The following is a 19,529-nucleotide window of genomic DNA, read 5'->3' as shown; positions in this document are numbered from 1 at the left end:
TCCTCTGGTCTGACATTTATTCTCTCAGAGCTTATGAGTGTATTAACCAAAGACCAGGAAGAGGGAATAAGAAGAAATGAGAAAAAGGGATCAGTGTCATTTTTAATTAGCTAATAGAACTTGTATTTTTTTAACTTTAATGTTCTGAAATTTGTTAATAAAGAAAAGTTGTTTGATTTCCTTAGTTTTGTTATATAAGTTGGTATAATTGAATAGCCCAAATATGCCAGATTACTCTGTCCTCACTTTTTTTTTTCCAGAGATAATTGACCATTGGCTACATGAAGTTTACATTTATCACTAGCAACTACCATTAGCTGAAAGCTTATTATGTGCCTGGTATTATGCTTATCACTTTGATTCATTACCCATGTATTTCACAAAAGTCCCATGAAATAGGATATTATTCCTGGTTAGCAGAGGATAAAATAGTTTTAGATAAATCTCACAGTTTCTAAGTGACAGGGCTGAAACTCAAACCCAAGTTCTTTTCTTTTTTCAACTTTGGTTCTGTGCTACTGGAGATTATACCCTGAGCACTCCACCACTCTCTCTTTGAAACAGAGCAGATTTCACATATCAGCCCAAGAGAACTGGATGAGTGAACTAGTCCTAAGAAGAAATCCATCACTATGTCAAAGTGAGAAGTTAATTGAGATTTACTGGACAGATTATAAATGAAAAGTTTAGTTCTGTCTAATTTCAGCATGATAGATGTTTGCTTTCTGTTTTAATATCTAGTTTTTAATATTTAGTACTTTTCTGCATCTTATTGCACATACCTACTAAAGCTATTTAGAAATGTGGTCAGAACAATTTACTGTAGGCCTAATTCAATAGATACAAGAATATAGAAAAAATAAATGTTAAAACTGAAATTGAAGTGCAAGTCAATGTATATAACAATACAAAAAGTACAATTCTAGGCATAAGAACATTGCTTGACACTGAAAGAGAGTCAACTCTACCTTGCATTCTGCACAACCATGACTTGACTGCATTGATTCCAAGATCGAGAATGAAGGACACAACAGGAAATTAGGAAAAAGAGGAAGAAGGAAGTTAGGAACAGAAATAAGGAAGAAAATACAAGAATAATAATTAGAGAAACTATATCATAACAGATAAATGACATGAGGCAGAAGATTATCTTAGAAGTACAGTGAAAAAATACTTCATTAGTAAGTCTCAATGCCTTAGTCACTGCAATAATTAGGAGTAATTTAGTGAAAGAGTTAGGAGTTGAATATCAGTAGCATATTAGCTGAATTTAAGCTAAATTCCACTCATTAGGATATTTTCTTGGAGAAATTAAATGAGGGTAGCCGGAGGTGAGGCTTTCTATCTCCATTTCACTACAGTTCTCATTATTCCATGTTATTTTCTCTAGAAGGGACTGACATACTCACATTGCCTGCCTGTCCCTTTTTGGTTATTCAAGTTTGTAACATTCTAATTAAAATATATCCTGTATAAATAAAAGATAAGTACCTTCATGTAGTATAAAATACTTTGTTCATTTATTTAAAAATAATAATTAGAGACAAACCTTTGAAAGTAATTTCCCGTTGTTTCATAATACTGTCATTAAGTAATACTAGAGCTTTAATGACCACAATTAAAGTCAGAATGTAGTTTTTTTTGTAATTTTTGTCATACTCACTTTAAAAAATATAGCCATGCAACTACAAAAATGTATAAATAAATTAAAATAAGAGATCTCCATTTTTAGGTTATGTGGCTAGTGGGTAATCTCTGTGTGACATCATTGAGGGTTTAAAAAATGCTTGATAAATTAAAGCTAGAACAAACATACCAACTATTCTAAGTTTCTAAATGGAATTTTGGAAAAGGATGAAATTAAAGACTGTCTACTGAATTTAACTTGTCACCTTGCATTTTTCAAATTATTTTCTGAGTATTACCTAATTTATTGCCTCAGAAAAAACTAAAAAACTATGGTTCTCCTACTCTATCTCTCTCAATAATAACCAGAAGCCAAATTTCAAAGAAATTGATCATCTACCATGATGACACACAATAAATAGCAGATATAAGTGCAATGTATGACTCTAATTTGAATCCCATTCAAAACAATCAACTATAGACAGAAAACATATTTTGTAGGATTTCAATGTTCGTTTTTTTTGTGTGTGTGTTTGTGTAGAGAAAATAGTTTTGGTGAATGCCCCATGTGTACTTAAAAAGAATATGCAAGTTGCTATATATGGATAGTGTGTTCTATAAATATCAACTAGGTTCCCAACCAAGTAGGAAAATATTATGAGTCAACAGGGAAAATAAGAAATTATTGGTAAATTTAAAAATTATGTTTATACATTGCTATTATGATTGTTTTAAAAGTCCTTATTTTTTAGATATGTACATTAAAATATTTGCATAGAAAGTTACAATAGATTAAATTTATTTCAAAACAATCTGGGTAGAGCGAGTGCAGGAGGGTAAACATGGAACAAAACTGTCCAGTAATAATAATTCTTGAAGATGAGTGATAGGTACATGGTGGGTCACTGTACTAGGTTCTCTTTTTCTATAATACCACAGTTAAAATATTCCAAGCAAAAAGTAATATTCAAATGTAATTCCCCAGATTGAAAGAAAAAAATAAAGAAAAAATAAAATCTGTTTCATCAAATTACCAACCAAAATTTCCTTTTATTATACCTCCATTTGTTGATTACTTTATGGTTTCATCATGCTACTTTGGCTTATATAAATTGTTCAGATAAAAACAATTTGTAGTGGTCAAATCACTGTTTTGAAAGCATCCTTGAGTAGTGATTCACATGTTAGAACATTGAAATCAGCATTAATTATATGAAGATTATACATCTTGAAAGAGCACTTATCTTTTATTTATTAATTTTATTTGGTGCTTGGGATTGAACTTAGGACTTCAAATATGCTGCCCATGTGTTCTCAGCAACATGCTCAGCCCTAAGCACTTACTTTGTGTCAACAAGGTTTTTGTCACAGAAGAGATTCAGAGATATTTTTTATTTACTTACCCAAGTCAACCACTCAGATATTATTCTTACTTATTATTATTTTTAAAACATTGATATTTTAAAATGTGTGGAAATATACATATAAATAGGGGCATATCAACAAGTCATTTAAAAAACATACATGTTGGAAAATATACTCATTTATAAAACAGTAACTAAATATAGATTTTTTAAATAAATTTGGAAATGAAAACTAATTTTTTACATCTACCACAGAAAATTTCTTATCTGATTTCATAACCTGATTGGTCATCACAAGAGTGCTTCCAAGAATTGAAATGTTGATTTATTCCAGAGGATGCCTGAGTTGTGATTACTGCTATTTCAGAAATCTTTAAGGATTAATTATGAATTTTTAGTTTTATATTATCTTCTAATTAGAAATTTAATTTTGTCATGTAGACAAAACTAAAGAAAGGGTACTAAATTGAGGTGAGGTTTTGGAAATCAGAGCTTTTGAATCCTGGTCTCTTGTACTTGAAAGACATTGCTTCTTCACTTACCCTCGCCCTGGAAGAAGGTAGACTTTAACAAAAGGGTCAGAATAGCCATTGTTGTCTCGAGGGACTAGGTTTCTTGCTTGGAGAATATGTATTATGAGATTCCCAAGGTCATAGTTGATTTGAAGCTTTAGGGGACAGCAAAATAGTCCATGAATTTATTTAAACACGAAATACATCATCACTCAATATTCTACCAGTGTGTTTTCATAATCTTATAAATAAGAAGCATCAACCCTCATTTTCATTTGATTTGAAACTAAACAGATCACTTAAGATTTAATTTAATTGGGAGCTCCCAGGCATATTTTAATTTTTAGTAAACATGCTGTTCATTCTTTTACAGTGAAAAGCCTGGCCTATCTAAAGTTCATTAAAAGGAAAATGATACAACAAATGCAAGTTTTACTTTTTACACTAAATTTCCACTCTTAGGAAAATACTACATATTGCTAATATTCATAACTACAATTACCAGGATTTTGAAGCTAAGTAACTGGTAAATTTATTATAAAATCCTATTTGTATTTCACAAATGTTACATAATATCAATACTGAGATGTAAGAATATTTAAGAATGTATAGATTTTACCACTTCCTCCTTTGCATGCATTGATGTCAAACCTATAGCCTGGTTTTCTTTGCCTATTTTTCTTATATAGTGAGAGACTTAAATTTAATCTTATTGTTTAATTTTAGAAGTTGAAGAAGAAATAAAAGTAGTGGTCTCAGAGATGCTTATGGCTGTGGCACATTGTCATTGAATAGTAAAAGACTTATAATTCAAACAAGTATTTGAGAAGTGGACATATTCCATCATTATAAGCTATTTTTTCTCTTTCATAATTAAAAGATTCTTTTGGCATCATTTAGAATAAGCCTTAATTCTTTTTGATGTACTTTTGTTTACCAAATAGTAGAAACAGAAAGATCTGTATTCAAAGGGGAAATCCATAAATAAAAATACTAACATTTTCTTATAATCCATACAAAATAGATATGCAGAGTTTATATTAAAACTGGGACAACTAAATGAGTCAACCTTGCATTTAAAACTTTATAATTGAAATAAATCTTCATTTTAGTATAATTTCAATCTAGTTAAGTTTCCTGGCAGAATATGAATCTTTAATTGCCTGACTCAATCCAAAAAAGCCTAGAGTCTCTATGATCATCATAAAAGCCATGTGAATAATGAAATAATAGACCCTAAGGAAAATAAATGGGAAGTTTAAATTGTGTATCATAATGTGGTACCGAAACATAGAATAATAAATTATCTGCAATTAATTTCCCTGAAATTTAGTACAGCTCCCAAATCATGGAGAGAAGCGTTCCTTTTTCTGCCAGACCTGGAGTTCACTTTTTACTGGTAAAGTGCCAAAGCCATTCCTTATTGAAATGAAAACTTGCAGGCTACCCCAAGAGAGTGCATTTCTAAATGTGCTGTTATGGCATTAAAGAACATCTAGAGATATTCTGGGCTCAGTTCTGAGACAGAAGAGGATACTGCCAGTGACCACAGACACACAGCTCCAATGCTTACAGATTCATAATCTGGCTTTCTATATAAAATTCCATTTGGAATCAGGTTTTGATAAAGACAAAAAATACTGAAATTACTGCCTCAAGAAAATATCCTAAACATTAAGAATAATATTATTGGACAAATTTCACCTACAGAATCAAATCATGGTGCTCAAAGAAAAGACAAATAAAAGAAGAAAAATAACAAAATAACAATAAACCCAAAGGAAACGTGGTGAATAATAGTCCAAAGGCAAAAATTTTAAAACAAAAATTGACATAGAATAAAAAATTCTAGTATTCTCTTTATGGTGTGTGAAATGATGAAAGATAGATGAAATATAGGCTTCCTAGAAGTGGGGAAAGAACAGAGATAGTAAGATCTGTAATACATGAAAAATCAGGCTCTATCCTGCTACTTACTTGTAAGTAAGGTGTCCACATTCTATACTTCTCCATTTTCACACTCACCTCCCACTTTTGCTTTTATTTATATGTGCCTAGATAATTGCTTAATTGATAATTTTGGTCTTCATGACTCCATTTCACAGTATTTATTGTAGTCACTACATAGGGATTTGTATTACTTTTTTTTAATTAGTCTTGCTTTCACTGCAATTAGTTAGTCATCAGGCTACACTATGTAGCAATTAATATCCCTTGCTGTGTCCAAGTTCTTTCTAATTTAGCCTCAACCTATCTCCCAGCTGATCTCCTTCTTTTACTTTCTGAATGCCATGCCTTTCCTTGTACTCCTTCTTCTTCCAGGAACACCCTCACCCACTTTCACTATGCTTATCCTCAAGTTAGTCCATATCTTTGTTATCCTTTGTGAAGGTGTTTATGAAAATTTCCTCTAGAGTTTGTTGGAGACTGAGCTAAGAGTGTTGCTTTTCCTTATCTGACACTATTTACAAACTTAATTTATTGTGATAATTCTTTCTGTGTCCTTTCTTATCATCTCCATTGATTTGTGTTATTACTTAAAGCATAGTTTTTCTAATATTTATTACTATGATCCACACTAAGAAATACATTTTTACAATATGCAAATACAGAAACACACCCACATATTTTAAAATGATGGTGACTTAAACTATTTTTGTTCTATTTTCCTAGTCAAAAGTTTTTCAATTGATTCCATAAATGATAAAGTCCTTTTACCTACAGTATGAAAAATGCTTCTCTACAATAATCATTCAGCAATTGTTTAGCAATTATTGATCAAAAAGAAAAAAAGGCAGAATTAGGTTTATAAAACTCTTAAAGATAAACGTTTGGATTTCTGGGAAAATCGGTTATAGTTGAACTATTCAGAAGTATACAGTCACTGAAGCACAAAAAATTATTGATACTGCCATCAGACAGATTTCAAAGTAGAGAATTCCAAAAGTATAATTAGATTTTATAAAGCATAATTTATATAAACATATCGTTATAAAATTTAATTTTCCTGAATAGTTCTAATGTATTGTGGAAAAAGAAATATCCTACTATATTTACAGTTTCAATAGACCAGTGACAAAAACAGTCAAAAAAGATGGTAGAATGACAACTTTTTAAAAACTTTCATACCTGAATTTCTCCTGTAATTGGATGAGAGACAACCTTTGTTGCATCAGTAGGCTGCAATATTAAAGACCATGCATTATTTTAAGAGATAAATTATTCATAGAATTTATCATTTCAACTTTATTCTGAAATTAATTTCTATTTTTTCAGAGCACACTGCCTGGAAAATATATTTCATCCATTTGGTTGCTTCAGAATAACAGGATCCACTTATATTTCTCAATACAAGCTTAATTTAATAGATATATAAAATCTATTTTTCATTTTGCTAGACCAGTTTTGAAGCTGTCATTTTATACCAGCAATATTTTAAATTACTTAGGAAAATGAACACTTTTGGTTTAAAGCACTTTGTTAAAGTATTTAGAGGTTTTAAAGATGTATATAGTAATGAAAAAGAGTTTCTACACAAGACCTGCCTAGGAGCACAGAAGTTTTAATAATAAAAGTCCTTTTTTATGCTTGCTGGGTACTCAGCTACTTCCTGCTCCCTCCCAGAGTAAATCACCAAGTGGTCGCTTCGTATTAGAGGATGATGCTTAATTAAAGTTCTATCCATTACAGATAAGTTCTCATCTATTTGATAATTTCTTTTACAAATAAGCCTTTAAAATAGCCTTAGGAAAGCAATTCATGCTGCAGTTCATGACCACTTGTTGACTAGTTACATTTGCATGAAGTATTTATAGAAAGTAGAGAGGATGTTTCCAATCCTAAATCTATAATAGACTTTCAAGCAATGTGATATCAATGTAGAGGAGAGATTTACAGAAGCAAATCTTTCCCCTTCTGTATTTGTTTTAGAAATGAGGGCACTAAAAAGAAGATAGCTTTATTCGAAGTCTTGTTTTATGAAATAACAAAAGAATAACATTTATGTCATCACTGATAAAGTTATGGGGGTGAGGGTTAAATCTTCTAAGTTACATATCCTTTCTTAGTTCAACTAATTTATTTAAAAACTACATTTAGTAAAACTCAAACTGTGCTCTGGCTCCAAAGTATAAACTATTATTTATTGAACACATATTCATTTAATAGTTTTCTATTTCAATTTAAAAAAAGAAATAAATCTTGAGAAAAAAATGGTTCACACTAATTCCTGTTACTATTTATATTGGAATTGAAGATTTAGAGTTTCTTCAAATCATATATCTTGAACCTTTTAAAAATCAAAATTATTTATTTTTTATTTATTTAACTTTAAAAAAATTTCAGTTGATGCATAATTTACATATTTATGGATACAGCATGGAAGTCTGGTAAGCACTTAATAAACATTATACAATGTATAATGATAAAATCAGGGTAATTAGCATTTAATGGGGCACAGAGAGACTAATGCTGCATGTTTTCATTCACATAAAGATAACAGATAAGTTGATCTCATAGAAGTAGAGAAGAGTATTCCATAGAGGTTAGAACAAAAAGAGGGGAAAAGGAAGCAAGATCAAGTAGCAGAAGCCAAAATACAGTTAGACAAGCGGAAAGAACTTTTAGTACTCTAAGGCACAATAGGGTGACTACAGTTGATAATAATGCATTATACATCTCAAAATTTTAGAAGAAAGAAATTCATCCCTAGTCTGTTCTTAATTACTCTCCTTATATCAAAGAAGACATTTGGCATTTGTTTTTTAGGGCTTGGCTAGCTTCGCTTAGCATAATCTGCTCTAATGCCATCCATTTCCCTCCAAATTCTATGATTTTGTCATTTCTTAATGCAGAGTAATACTCCATCAAGTCCTAAAAAACAAATGCCAAATGTCTTCTTTGATATAAGGAGAGTAATTAAGAACAGACTAGGGAAGAAGAGCACGAGAAGAAGACCATCATTAAACAGGGTTGAGAGGTGGGAGGGAAAGGGAGAGAGAAGGGAAATTGCATGGAAATGGAACGAGACCCTCAGAGTTATACAAAATTACATACAAGAGGAAGTGAGGGGAAAGGGAAAAATAATACAAGGGGGAGGAATGAATTACAGTAGTGGGGGTAGAGAGAGAAGAGGGGAGGGGAGGGGAGGGGAGGGGGGATAGTAGAGGATAGGAAAGGCAGCAGAATACAACAGACACTAGGATGGCAATATGTAAATCAATGGAAGTGTAACTGATGTGATTCTGCAAGCTGTATACGGGGTAAAATGGGAGTTCATAACCCACTTGAATCAAAAAGTGAAATATGATATATCAAGAACTATGTAATGGAGGGGTAAGACAAGATAATACAAATGGAAGAAATGATTTACAGTAGAAGGGGTAGAGAGAGAAAAGGGGAGGGGAGGGGAGGGGAGGGGCGATAGTAGAGAATAGGACTGACAGCAGAATACATCAGACACTAGAAAGGCAATATGTCAATCAATGGAAGGGTAACTGATGTGATACAGCAATCTGTATACAGGGTAAAGTTGGGAGTTCATAACCCGCTTGAATCAAACTGTGAAATATGATGTATTAAGAACTGTGTAAGGTTTTGAACGACCAACAATAAAAAAAAAGAAATTCGAAGATTCATAGAACAAATAAATCTTTGTGTCTTGACACATAGTTGGGGAATATCTGAATAAGAATCCCTCACCCTAGCGTCTCCATGTAAAAATAAAAAATGATTACTGATAAACTGTTTCATTTGATTTCCCTTTTGAGAACTCTATTTCATTTGACATATGACCATGGAAATATATTTAGTGAGGAGAATAATCCAATATGTCATTTTTAGTTGTCCTGAAGTGTTCTGGTATATATATATATATATATATATATATCGTGGGATATTTTTAATTATGAAGAATAAAGGCCAATATCTATTGGACCTGGCTATAAAAGCAAAAATAGACAAATGAAATTAAATCAAACTAAAATGCATGGCAAAGAGAAAAATTAACAGAACGAAGAGGCAATCTACAGAAAGGAGAATATCTGCAAACGATATATCTAACAGAGTAATATCAAGAGTATAAATGGAACGCTAAAGTCTCAAAAGCAAAACAAAACAAAAATAAAACACAAATAACCTAATTTAAAGAATTATCAACAGGCCTAAATAGACATTTCTCAAAAAGAAGATACAAATATGTCCAGGGACATGAAAAAGAGTTCAATATGAATAATCATCATGAAAATGCAGATCAAAATCACAATGAGTGATCACCTCACTCAGTAAGTAAGAATGACTATTATCAAAAATAATGGAGTTAAGTGCTGGTGAGTATGCAGAGAAAAACAAATCTCATGCACTGTTGATGGGAATGCAAAATTAGTCCAGCCATTATGAAAACATTATGGAGATTCCTCAAAATTAAAAAGTAGAAATTAGAGCTGGAGCTGTGGCTCAGTGGTAGTGCACTTGCCTGGCATAACTGAGGCACTGGGTTCGATTCTCAGCACCACATATAAATAAATAAAGGTCTATCACAAACTAAAAAATATATTTTAAAAAAACTATAACTACCACATAATCCAGCAATCTGAATATTCTGTTATATCCTAGGAAAAGAAGTCAGTGTGTAGAAGAGACATCTGCATTCCTGTGTTTATTTGTAGTATTATTCACAGTAGCCAAAATATGGCAGTGTCAAGCTAAGTACCCATCAGCTGATAAATGGATAAATAAAATGTGGTACATACACACAATGGAATGTTATTCAGCCATTAAAAAAGAATGAAACCCTGTCATTTGTAACAACATGGATAGAACTGGAGACCATTTTGTCAGTAAAGTAACCGATGCACAGAAAGACAAATGCTGAATGATCATACTCATATGTGGATCTAAAAACGTTGACCTCATAGAAGTTAAGATTAGAATGGTGATTATCAGAGATGCAGGGAGATGGGGTGAGGGGAAGGGGCATGGCTAGTACATGTGTATAATGTTACAGCTAAACAGGAGGAATAATCTCTAGTGATCTAAGGCATAGGAGGGTGAATATAATTAAGAATATTGCAATAAATACCTCAAAATATTTAATAGAATTCTAAATGTACTCACCATGAAGAAATGATAAAACTTTATGGTGATGGATATGTTAATTACCTTGACTTGATCATTACCCAGGATATAGTTGAAACAAATGATAAGAATGTACATAATAGATATATGTTAAGTCAACCAAAAACATAAAATAATAAAATGCTAATAGATATGCTCTAATATTTATATATAAAATTATGCTAATTATGATTTAAATATTTTAGTTTTATTACATTGTATTACATTAATAGAGCTTATAATTTAATATTTAAAGAGTCTCATACCAAATGAAGCATAAAGAAGTTAAAGTTATTAGTTTAAAAATTATTTTATGAACATATATTTGATATATTGTAACCTGATTTAGGGACATGTAAGCTTCAGATCATCACTTGATGTTTTAATAATCTCAAAATAATTGTTTTTAATTTTAGGATTTGAGGAACAAATAAAAGTATTGCCTCTTATGCATACTACATGTTAATGGGTTAAAAATATCATTAACTTTATTTATTCATTCATTCATTCACTTAACAAAAATGTTTTAATAAACTCTATATGTGCTAAAAAAGATAGATAATAGCCCCTCCCTTCTACAGTGAAAACATACATTGAGTACAGTTTTTCAATGAAGAATATATATATATATATATATATATCCAAAATAACAAGATTTGATTAAAGTTACTATCAGTAGAGTTGACTAGTCTCCATACAAGTATTATTCAATAGATTTTACTGTGTGCCACATAAGTAATTTTAAATATTCTAGTAGTCACACTAAAAATACAAAAATATATATTGAAATAATTTTAACAGCATGTTTTATGTAACTCCATTCATTCAAAATATTATCATTTCACATATCAACATGAAATTGCAATAAAATATTTTATATTCACTTTCTTCATACTATCTTTGAAATATCTGTCACCTGAAATTTATATAGAGAGCAGCTCTCATTAGGACTAGCCACAAGTGACAAGGAGCTACTTTATTAGATAGTGTAGCCCTACAACTTAGCATTTCAGCAAAAATACTGTAATACTACATATGCCCACATACTTGACATAGAAAAGAACTGCTAAATATCATAAAACTTCTCAATGTGATTTCCTTAATGTTCCAATACAACTATTTTAATCTTTTAATCATCACGTAAGATGTTGAAATATTACAATAAGTCAACTTTGTTCTCTCATAATACTCATCAGGTTCACAAGTGACCACTGATGTTTTCATTCACAAATATTTATTTATTTTGCTTTTGTTCTGTGCAATTTACTCAACTATGTGTTTAAGGTGATATAAATTAATATGTAAATAAGAAGTGGTTGTCAACTCTTATGGAGTTTGTAGCCCAACTGTGAGGGTCAAACAAGCAAACAAGTAATTACAATTAAAATATAAATTATTTTAAGAGACATATAAAGCATTTTGCACTTTGGATGGAGGAAGGAAAAGAATCATCTGATGTTAGGGAAAGACCACAATATGCAAAGATTTCTGGTCCTCATATATTTTTGCTTAAAGCCCATTACTGGCTCTTTATTACCCGCAAATGGTAGTAGAAAGGTTAGGAACAACCTACAATATTCTCTAAATTTTGATTGTTTAGGCTTCAACTCTCTTACCCTTCTAGATTCTGTGCATCCATGTAGGCAACTTTCTGTTTGTGAGATTTTCTTCATGCTGCACTCTCTGCTTGGAATGTTGGCCCCTGTTCCCTGTTACCAAAGTTGTTCCATTAAACACCAGCTTTCCTAACTATTCTCCAGGAGTGCTCACTCTACATCTTAGTGGCTTCCAACTTTATACCTTCACTGAATTTGACAAATTATTTTTCACTAGTAATTAGATCAGCACTTCTCAAAGTTCAAGAGGCATCATACCCATTTGGAGAACCTACTAAAACCCAAGTGTCTCTGAATCCCATTTCCTGAGTTTCTGATATAGTAGGTCAGGGGTTGGGGGTCAAAATTTTGAATTTCTAACAAGTTCCCAGGTGAAACTTGTTAGAAATTTTGAATTTCTAACAAGTTCCCAGGTGAAACTTGTTAGAAATTTTGAATTTCTAACAAGTTCCCAGGTGAAACTTGTTAGAAATGAAAAATTTGATGTTCCTGGACTGGGAGCTTGCTTCAAGAAACACTCATTGGTCTACCTGGTATGGAGGGATTTTTCCATCTTTGCATCTTGAGTATAGAGCATGTGGCATTGAAAATATCTGAGGAAAATGGGGATAGTTTGGAAACCCTAAATAAATACATTGCTCATTGCAAGAATATTAGTCAATATTTGACAACATTGTGCTTACTATGATAATTTCCCAAGGAAAACATTTGACTCGGTCCTTATAGAACAGGTAAAATATGGCCAAAGAAAGAAATGGGGCAGAGGAGATTCCAGGTAGAAGGGATGCTTTTTAAACAAAAGAGTGACATAATTAGATAATTTATAAATTGTCTTCATTGTGATCTTATTTTATAAGGATAAAAAGTTAAACTTGTGTTCCCTTTTAACTCCCTACAATTTTAAAATAATGTATTAGAAGCATTTGTTTCAAATGAAGATGTACATTATTAAAAAAACTGATTAGTGTGGAAATGTGGGTAAAATTCAAACTGGTGATAGTATTGTTTCTTATTGTCCTAAATTTTCCTTATCTCTATACATTTTTGTTTTTTACTTTTTACTTACATTATAAATCTTATGTATGTTTAACTTTTCTTTCCAAAATAATTGTAAAGCCAATGTCTTCCACACAAAGCTCAGATTCATACAACAGTAAAGAAAAATAACCAGAAGATATGAAACATCAGATACATTTTCAAATTCCTCATGATAATCATTACTGAAATATTTTGAGAGGTGGACATAAATCATCTTGATACATCTTGATCAGTTACACAGTCAGAAAAGGAAAAATGGTTTTTGTACCAAAAGATCATAGGAAATGAGATATCACAAGACAATCACTTTAGAAAATGATGTTTTATTTCCTGTCCCCTGGTCTGAGTCAAGAGCTCAGAAAAGTGACTCAGAGGTTACACTGAACACTTCTCACCTTGCTGCTGCTGTGCTTCTTTTTGCTCACTGAGGGTGACCCAGGCTGCCCAGGGCTGGGAACAGAACTGGATCCTGCTGATGTGGGACCCGAATGAGCATGAGATCCCTTCTCAACCACAGAGGACATGACCAGAGGTGACTGTTGTAGTGAAACCTTTTGGAGCTCTGCTGCCAGCTGTTTAGGATCAACCCCTGGGGATTTCGCTTTGTCCACTACAACAAAATGAAACAGTTTTTCATACTTCTCTATTTCATAAGTACTTAATTTTGTGGAACTTATTGAAGTCCTATGTGATAAAATGCAAACTGTGACTTATAAACTAAGCTAAGGTTTCAAAATTAAATCTACTTAATTGCAACTCTTCTGGATCAATTTCTGAGGAAATTTAGAAGACCCAGAAAAAGTGACGTCATGCTGGATTACAGAGGAACACAGAAGTGCCTATCATCTTCAGAGAAATGTTTTTAATGTTTTATGTAAAAAACTATGAATGACATGATATTTTATTCACCAAAATTCACTTGTATGATCAGATTCTTTTCCTTCTCTAAACTTACGCATCCCTTTTTAAGGGGGAAATCTTACGGAGAATATTAACATTAATAAATGTGTTAAAATTCCTATAGTACTTGGTCTGTTTAGTGCATATTTTTTAAACCCAGACTTTAGAATTGTCACTTTAATCATAGGAAGTAATTGATAAAAGTTAAATACAGGAATAAGTGATACTTTTAGTCTTACAATAAATCTAATAAATGTGTACATTTGTTATCTAAGAAAGAGTTAAGTAAGTTTTACATTATCTACTTATGAAGTTATGTGTTGATTTTTATTTATTATAAAAAGCAACCAAAAGGATCTGGAATAAGTGTTTCAAATGTCAGTTATAGGGCTGGGCGTGCATTGCAGTGATACAGCACTTGCTTAGCATCTTAGCATGCACAAGACCCTGGGTTCAATCCCCACTATCATCAAACCAAAACAAAACAGTTATATTGAAAAGAAATAAGTAAAATAAGTATTAACCAAAAATTATATAAAATCAAAAGAAAATGGCTACATGGATTACTTTCACAAAATGAATTTATATTTAAAGGATTAAAATGTGGACTCACACAGAAAGAATTTCATATGAATTTCTTACTGAGTTTAAAAGGCAAACATGTACTACCCCAGAATGTTAAAAACATAGTACAGTGTTTTTGATTTTGTTAAAATTTATATAGAAATCTATTACTTTATCAATATCTATTTATATCTTCATCTACAGCTACATTTGCCTCTACAACTGCTTCTCTATCTACATCTTAATCTATAGTTGAAAGCAGATTGCTTCTACGTACCAGCTTTTGGTGGCTCATGAAGTTCCAGGTGCTGAGGATTTTCTGAATCCGATAGCATATTGAGATCCCTAAAAATTAAAACATAACATCCAGAAAGAAATTGAGCAAGCCTGAGACAAAGGACACTTTTTTCCAACTACCCTCATTTTTTCAGCAGGTAAATGAGAAGTGGTTAATGACATAAAGCAACTTCAAAGCATGCTCACCCTTCTAAACCAATATATATTTGCAATGCTTTTAAAAGTCAGAGCTGACAAAAATGATTATTTAAGGTGAAATCTTTATGGATTAAATGTAAGTTCATTTGAGATAACCACACACATCCATGAAATCTAAATGGGTTTAGGCTTTCTTTTAAATGAAGCGTGTTTCAATAACAGCATGAAAGGGGAGAGCTATTGACATAATCAGAAACTAAATTAGCTGAATTCTGTCTATGCTTTAGACTTAGATTCTGAACCAAAAATCTATGAACTTTGTATTCACTTTAATTTCTAATTACTGGAAATCTTGCTGACTGGCAAAGGTTCCACCTTAACAATTTTAAATTAAAAGAGTCATGAATAGCCAAAAAATGGAAACAGAAAGATGGGGAAAAACTCACAGTCTTACACATATTTCTGCTTCCCCACTTTGCTGACTAATGATACTCTGTACTTCTTCATATGTTTTAGAAGTTAAGGGAATTCCATTCCACTCCAATACTTGCATCCCTAAAAAGAGAAATTTGAGTATAAAGTTAAACATGTAAGCTATCTCTATTCTGGGTCCACAGGGCATAGAAGACATTTGTATTTAAAAGTCAACTCGGCACACCATTTCAGAGAACATCATCTCAAACTTCTCTGGAACATTTTGTAGTTTGATTTCATCAACTTATGTGAGAACACAAAATATATTTAATACAACATGCACAATTTTGCCTTCAAAAACCTATACATGTTAGCAAACACATGCATTCTGTTCACACTGCTATCAAGAAAACATTGAATATATATTGCTTGGACCAATTTTGTTTAGAAAACGAACAGTTACAACTATCCATATAATTTGCCCTTGGGGAGCAAACTACTAGAAAAGCATGAACTTCCATATTCTATCATGGAATGCTAGTGGCAGAAAAAAAGTCATCAAGATTTTCTTGTTAAAATCTCTCCAGAAACTGCTGTACCTTCTCTCTCTCTCTCTCTCTCTCTCTCTCTCTCTCTCTCTCTCTCTCTCTCTCTCTCTCTCTCTCTCTCTTTAGGTAAAACAGATTTTACTTTGTATCTTTTTCTTTGCTGCATGTCAGCTATTCCTGAATGCAGGAGCAGGAATGTCTTAGAAAAACAGCCTGTGGGTCTGTGACTTGTACAGTTAAGGGCCTGTACTCAGAAAGGCTCCATGCTTGAGGCTGTTGCCATCTAAAAATTTTTTAAATAATGTATGAAAAACAACCCACATTTTCATTTTGCACAGAGTCCCATAAGTTATGTAGCTGCCCTTGCCTGGCCAGGGTATTTTATTTTTCCTCTTTACCTAAAAAGATAATTCCATACCAAAAAAAAGTAAAATAGTTACATCATTGATATTTAAACAGTTTACACCTAGTTTCTTTGGTCCATTGTATTTGAGCAGCCAAAATAATTTAGGGTACACATTTGGCATGACTCACATGGAACTAATATGTGGGTATGTGAGCTGGACATATAAAGATGAAATCATCCCACACAGTGCCAAAATATTTGAGAATGTGAACCAGCTTTACCTGAGAAAAATGTGTCTATGCCATAATCTAAATAAAATAATAATTGTTAAACAAGTAAGTTCTTAATGAGCTTTGCCCTTTTCCATATTGTTCACCACTGGCTTTAATGGAAAATTCTAAACATGTATTTAAAAGTTTTAATAATTATGATATACATTCAAAGAAAGCAGATTATAAGTTGCAATCAAGTAAGAGAAATGCTTTTCCACTCCAATGAAATACCAAAAGAAGATCATAAAAAAGGCTCACAGTAACACAAACAAAATGACTTTTCTATAACTTACTCCAAGAAAACTTTATCTTCAGTTGGGCCTTAGGTTTATTTCAATAATCCAAGGCTGTTGTACACATAAAATGAGAAAATTATATAAAAGACAGTGACAACACTTCTAGAAAAAAATTTATGGCACACTGAGAGAGGAAAGCAAAGCACTTTTTAAAATTTGGACAAAAAGTACATTTATCAACAGATGATTCTGAATTGAAACAAATTAATGCTGTTATAATTCAGAAATTGCATTGTCACTTTTTTGCAGAAGCATATTTTATTGAAAGAAATAATCACATATCTTCATTATTTTTCTGTTGAATTTACCCATTTCTTTATATATTGAAATAAAGAGCAAATTTTAAAAAAATGATTATTCAGTGAAATGACAAAAAATGCATCTAGTCATAGGAAGGAAAACCATCCAGTACTTCTAATAAGCAATACTTATTTTTTTCAATATTGCCAAAAAATTTATAGATAATTGGGGTTTTGCGTTGATACCTATCTGGGACCATGAACTATTTGATCTGCATCTCTGTTAAAACAGGCCAGCTGAACTTCTTTTCCTTTCAGTTTCTCCCCAGAGTTGGTACAGTGCTGGAGTTCAAAATATTATCACTTGTTGTTGTTGGTTTTTTTTTATTATTTATTTTTTAGGTATAGATGGACACAACACAAGGCCTTTTATTTTTATGTGGTGCTGATAACTGAACCCGGGTCCCACCTGTGCTAGGTGAGTGCTTTACCTCTGAGCCACAATCCCAGCCCCATTGTTGTTTTTTTTAAAGTCTTGGTTTGGTACCCATGATGAGACCCTGTAAGAAAGGTGATGACTGGAACAGTTACCCAATACTTACCCTTTCCATTGTTTGTATACCTACAAATCCTGTAAGAACCGTACTAAAGAATGAATGAAAAAGTACAAATCACCCTGTATTCATTTCATAAAATGGTTATAGAAGTTGTGAGAATTAAATACATAACTTTAAAAGATATCCTTGATACATCACATCAATGGAATAAAGGACAAAAACTTTATAATCATCTCAATGGATATAGGAATGACATTTAAAAACATTTATTATCTCTTCATGATAAAAACAAAGAAAAAACCAGGACACATCATAATAAAGATCACTCATGTTAAGCCAATAGCTAACATTACACTAACAGGGAAAAACTCAACTAGACAAGGATGTTCTCTTTCACTACTTGTATTCAACACAGTATGCAGAATCCAAGCCAGAGTATGCCAGAAAGAAAGAATATCTAAATTGGAAAATAAAGAATCAAATGCTTACAGTTCACAGATGACTTGATTTTATATATTGAAAACCCCCAAAACTCCATCAAAAAACTATTAGGACTAAGAAACAAATTCAGCAAAGCTGCAGGACACAAAAGCAACCTATAAAAATCAGTAGTAATGCTACATGCCAGAAGTGAATTATCTGAAACAGAAAACAAGAAAGCAATTCCATTTACTGTAGCTAAAAAAATAACATTAATAAATTTACCCAAAGAGGTGAAAGACCTCTAGAATGAAAGTTATTTATGAAAGAATTTGAAAAGGATACAAAAGAATAATGGAAAGAAATCTCATGCTCATGGTTGAAGAATGAATATTGTTAAAATGTCATATGATCCACAGAAATATATAGGTTCAATGCAATTCCTATCAAAATACCAACAACATTCTCTACAGAACTAGAAAAAGACAATTCTAAAATTTATGTGAAAACACACACACATACACACACCAAAAAAAAAAAAAAAAAATCCCAAATTGCCAAGGCCATCTTGATCTAAAATAACAAAGTAGGAGACTACCTGACTTCAAAATATTTGAAATACATTTGTTAATTGTAAAAATCCTATAACTTAAAATGCATGGAAAAATTGTTGAAAATCCCTATGCTCTTTGGAAATTCAATTAAGTAATATTTTATCATTTAATAACTTTGAATGTATTTTCAATCTTAAAATACTTTATATACTGTTTTAGAAAAATATTCTAAAAGAATACACATGAATTATAAAATTTATTATTGTGAGCAATCATTCACATTTTTCTTATATCCAAATGTTTGTTGAACAGTTTTTCAGGTGTGCAAGTGAACAGATAGATGGTACCTAATGTAACAACTTCCCGTAGGAATACTAAGAGAAAATGTGGATTTTTGTGGAATTTATAACACCAGCGACAGGATTTGTTGCTCAAATTCTCAAACCAAATGTGTTACAAAACACTAAAAAGAAAAAGACAATTATTATATAATTATAGAATTTAAAAACAATCAGCAATAAGATATTCTCTTGTATATGTATTCCTAATTGCATGATGAATTTTGAATGTTCCTCAAACTAGTTCAAGCCATTCTTAACTTTATGATACAAAATTTCATGTTACATTACCACTTGATTTGTTTAATATTTACCATTAAATCAAAACACCTTATTGTTACAATTATTTAGTTAACGGACAAAATTCATACAGGTCA

At 31.6% G+C, this 19,529-nt stretch overlaps 1 protein-coding gene across 4 annotated transcripts in view; it reads right to left on the bottom strand.

The window, feature by feature from the left end:
* Nucleotides 1-19,529, bottom strand: part of Pclo (piccolo presynaptic cytomatrix protein) — a 402,900-nt gene that overhangs the window by 82,123 nt on the left and 301,248 nt on the right. For 3 of the 4 annotated variants that reach the window (XR_013435134.1, XM_021735866.3, XM_078040136.1), the window contains exons 11-16: nt 15,615-15,723; nt 15,011-15,078; nt 13,665-13,879; nt 6,632-6,682; nt 3,533-3,657; nt 969-995 (exon numbers count right to left, since the gene is read on the bottom strand). Coding sequence is in view for 3 of the 4 variants with exons in the window: in XM_021735866.3 (XP_021591541.2) it covers nt 969-995; nt 3,533-3,657; nt 6,632-6,682; nt 13,665-13,879; nt 15,011-15,078; nt 15,615-15,723 (595 nt within the window). In the remaining variant the exon portion in view is untranslated. Of the gene's footprint in view, nt 1-968; nt 996-3,532; nt 3,658-6,631; nt 6,683-13,664; nt 13,880-15,010; nt 15,079-15,614; nt 15,724-19,529 lie in introns of those variants that run through there. The other variant, XM_040291704.2, reaches the window with a different exon arrangement.

Source organism: Ictidomys tridecemlineatus, chromosome 2, assembly GCF_052094955.1.
Source record: "Ictidomys tridecemlineatus isolate mIctTri1 chromosome 2, mIctTri1.hap1, whole genome shotgun sequence".
Lineage (NCBI taxonomy): Eukaryota > Metazoa > Chordata > Mammalia > Rodentia > Sciuridae > Ictidomys > Ictidomys tridecemlineatus.
This window is presented reverse-complemented; position numbering and strand designations above follow the sequence as displayed.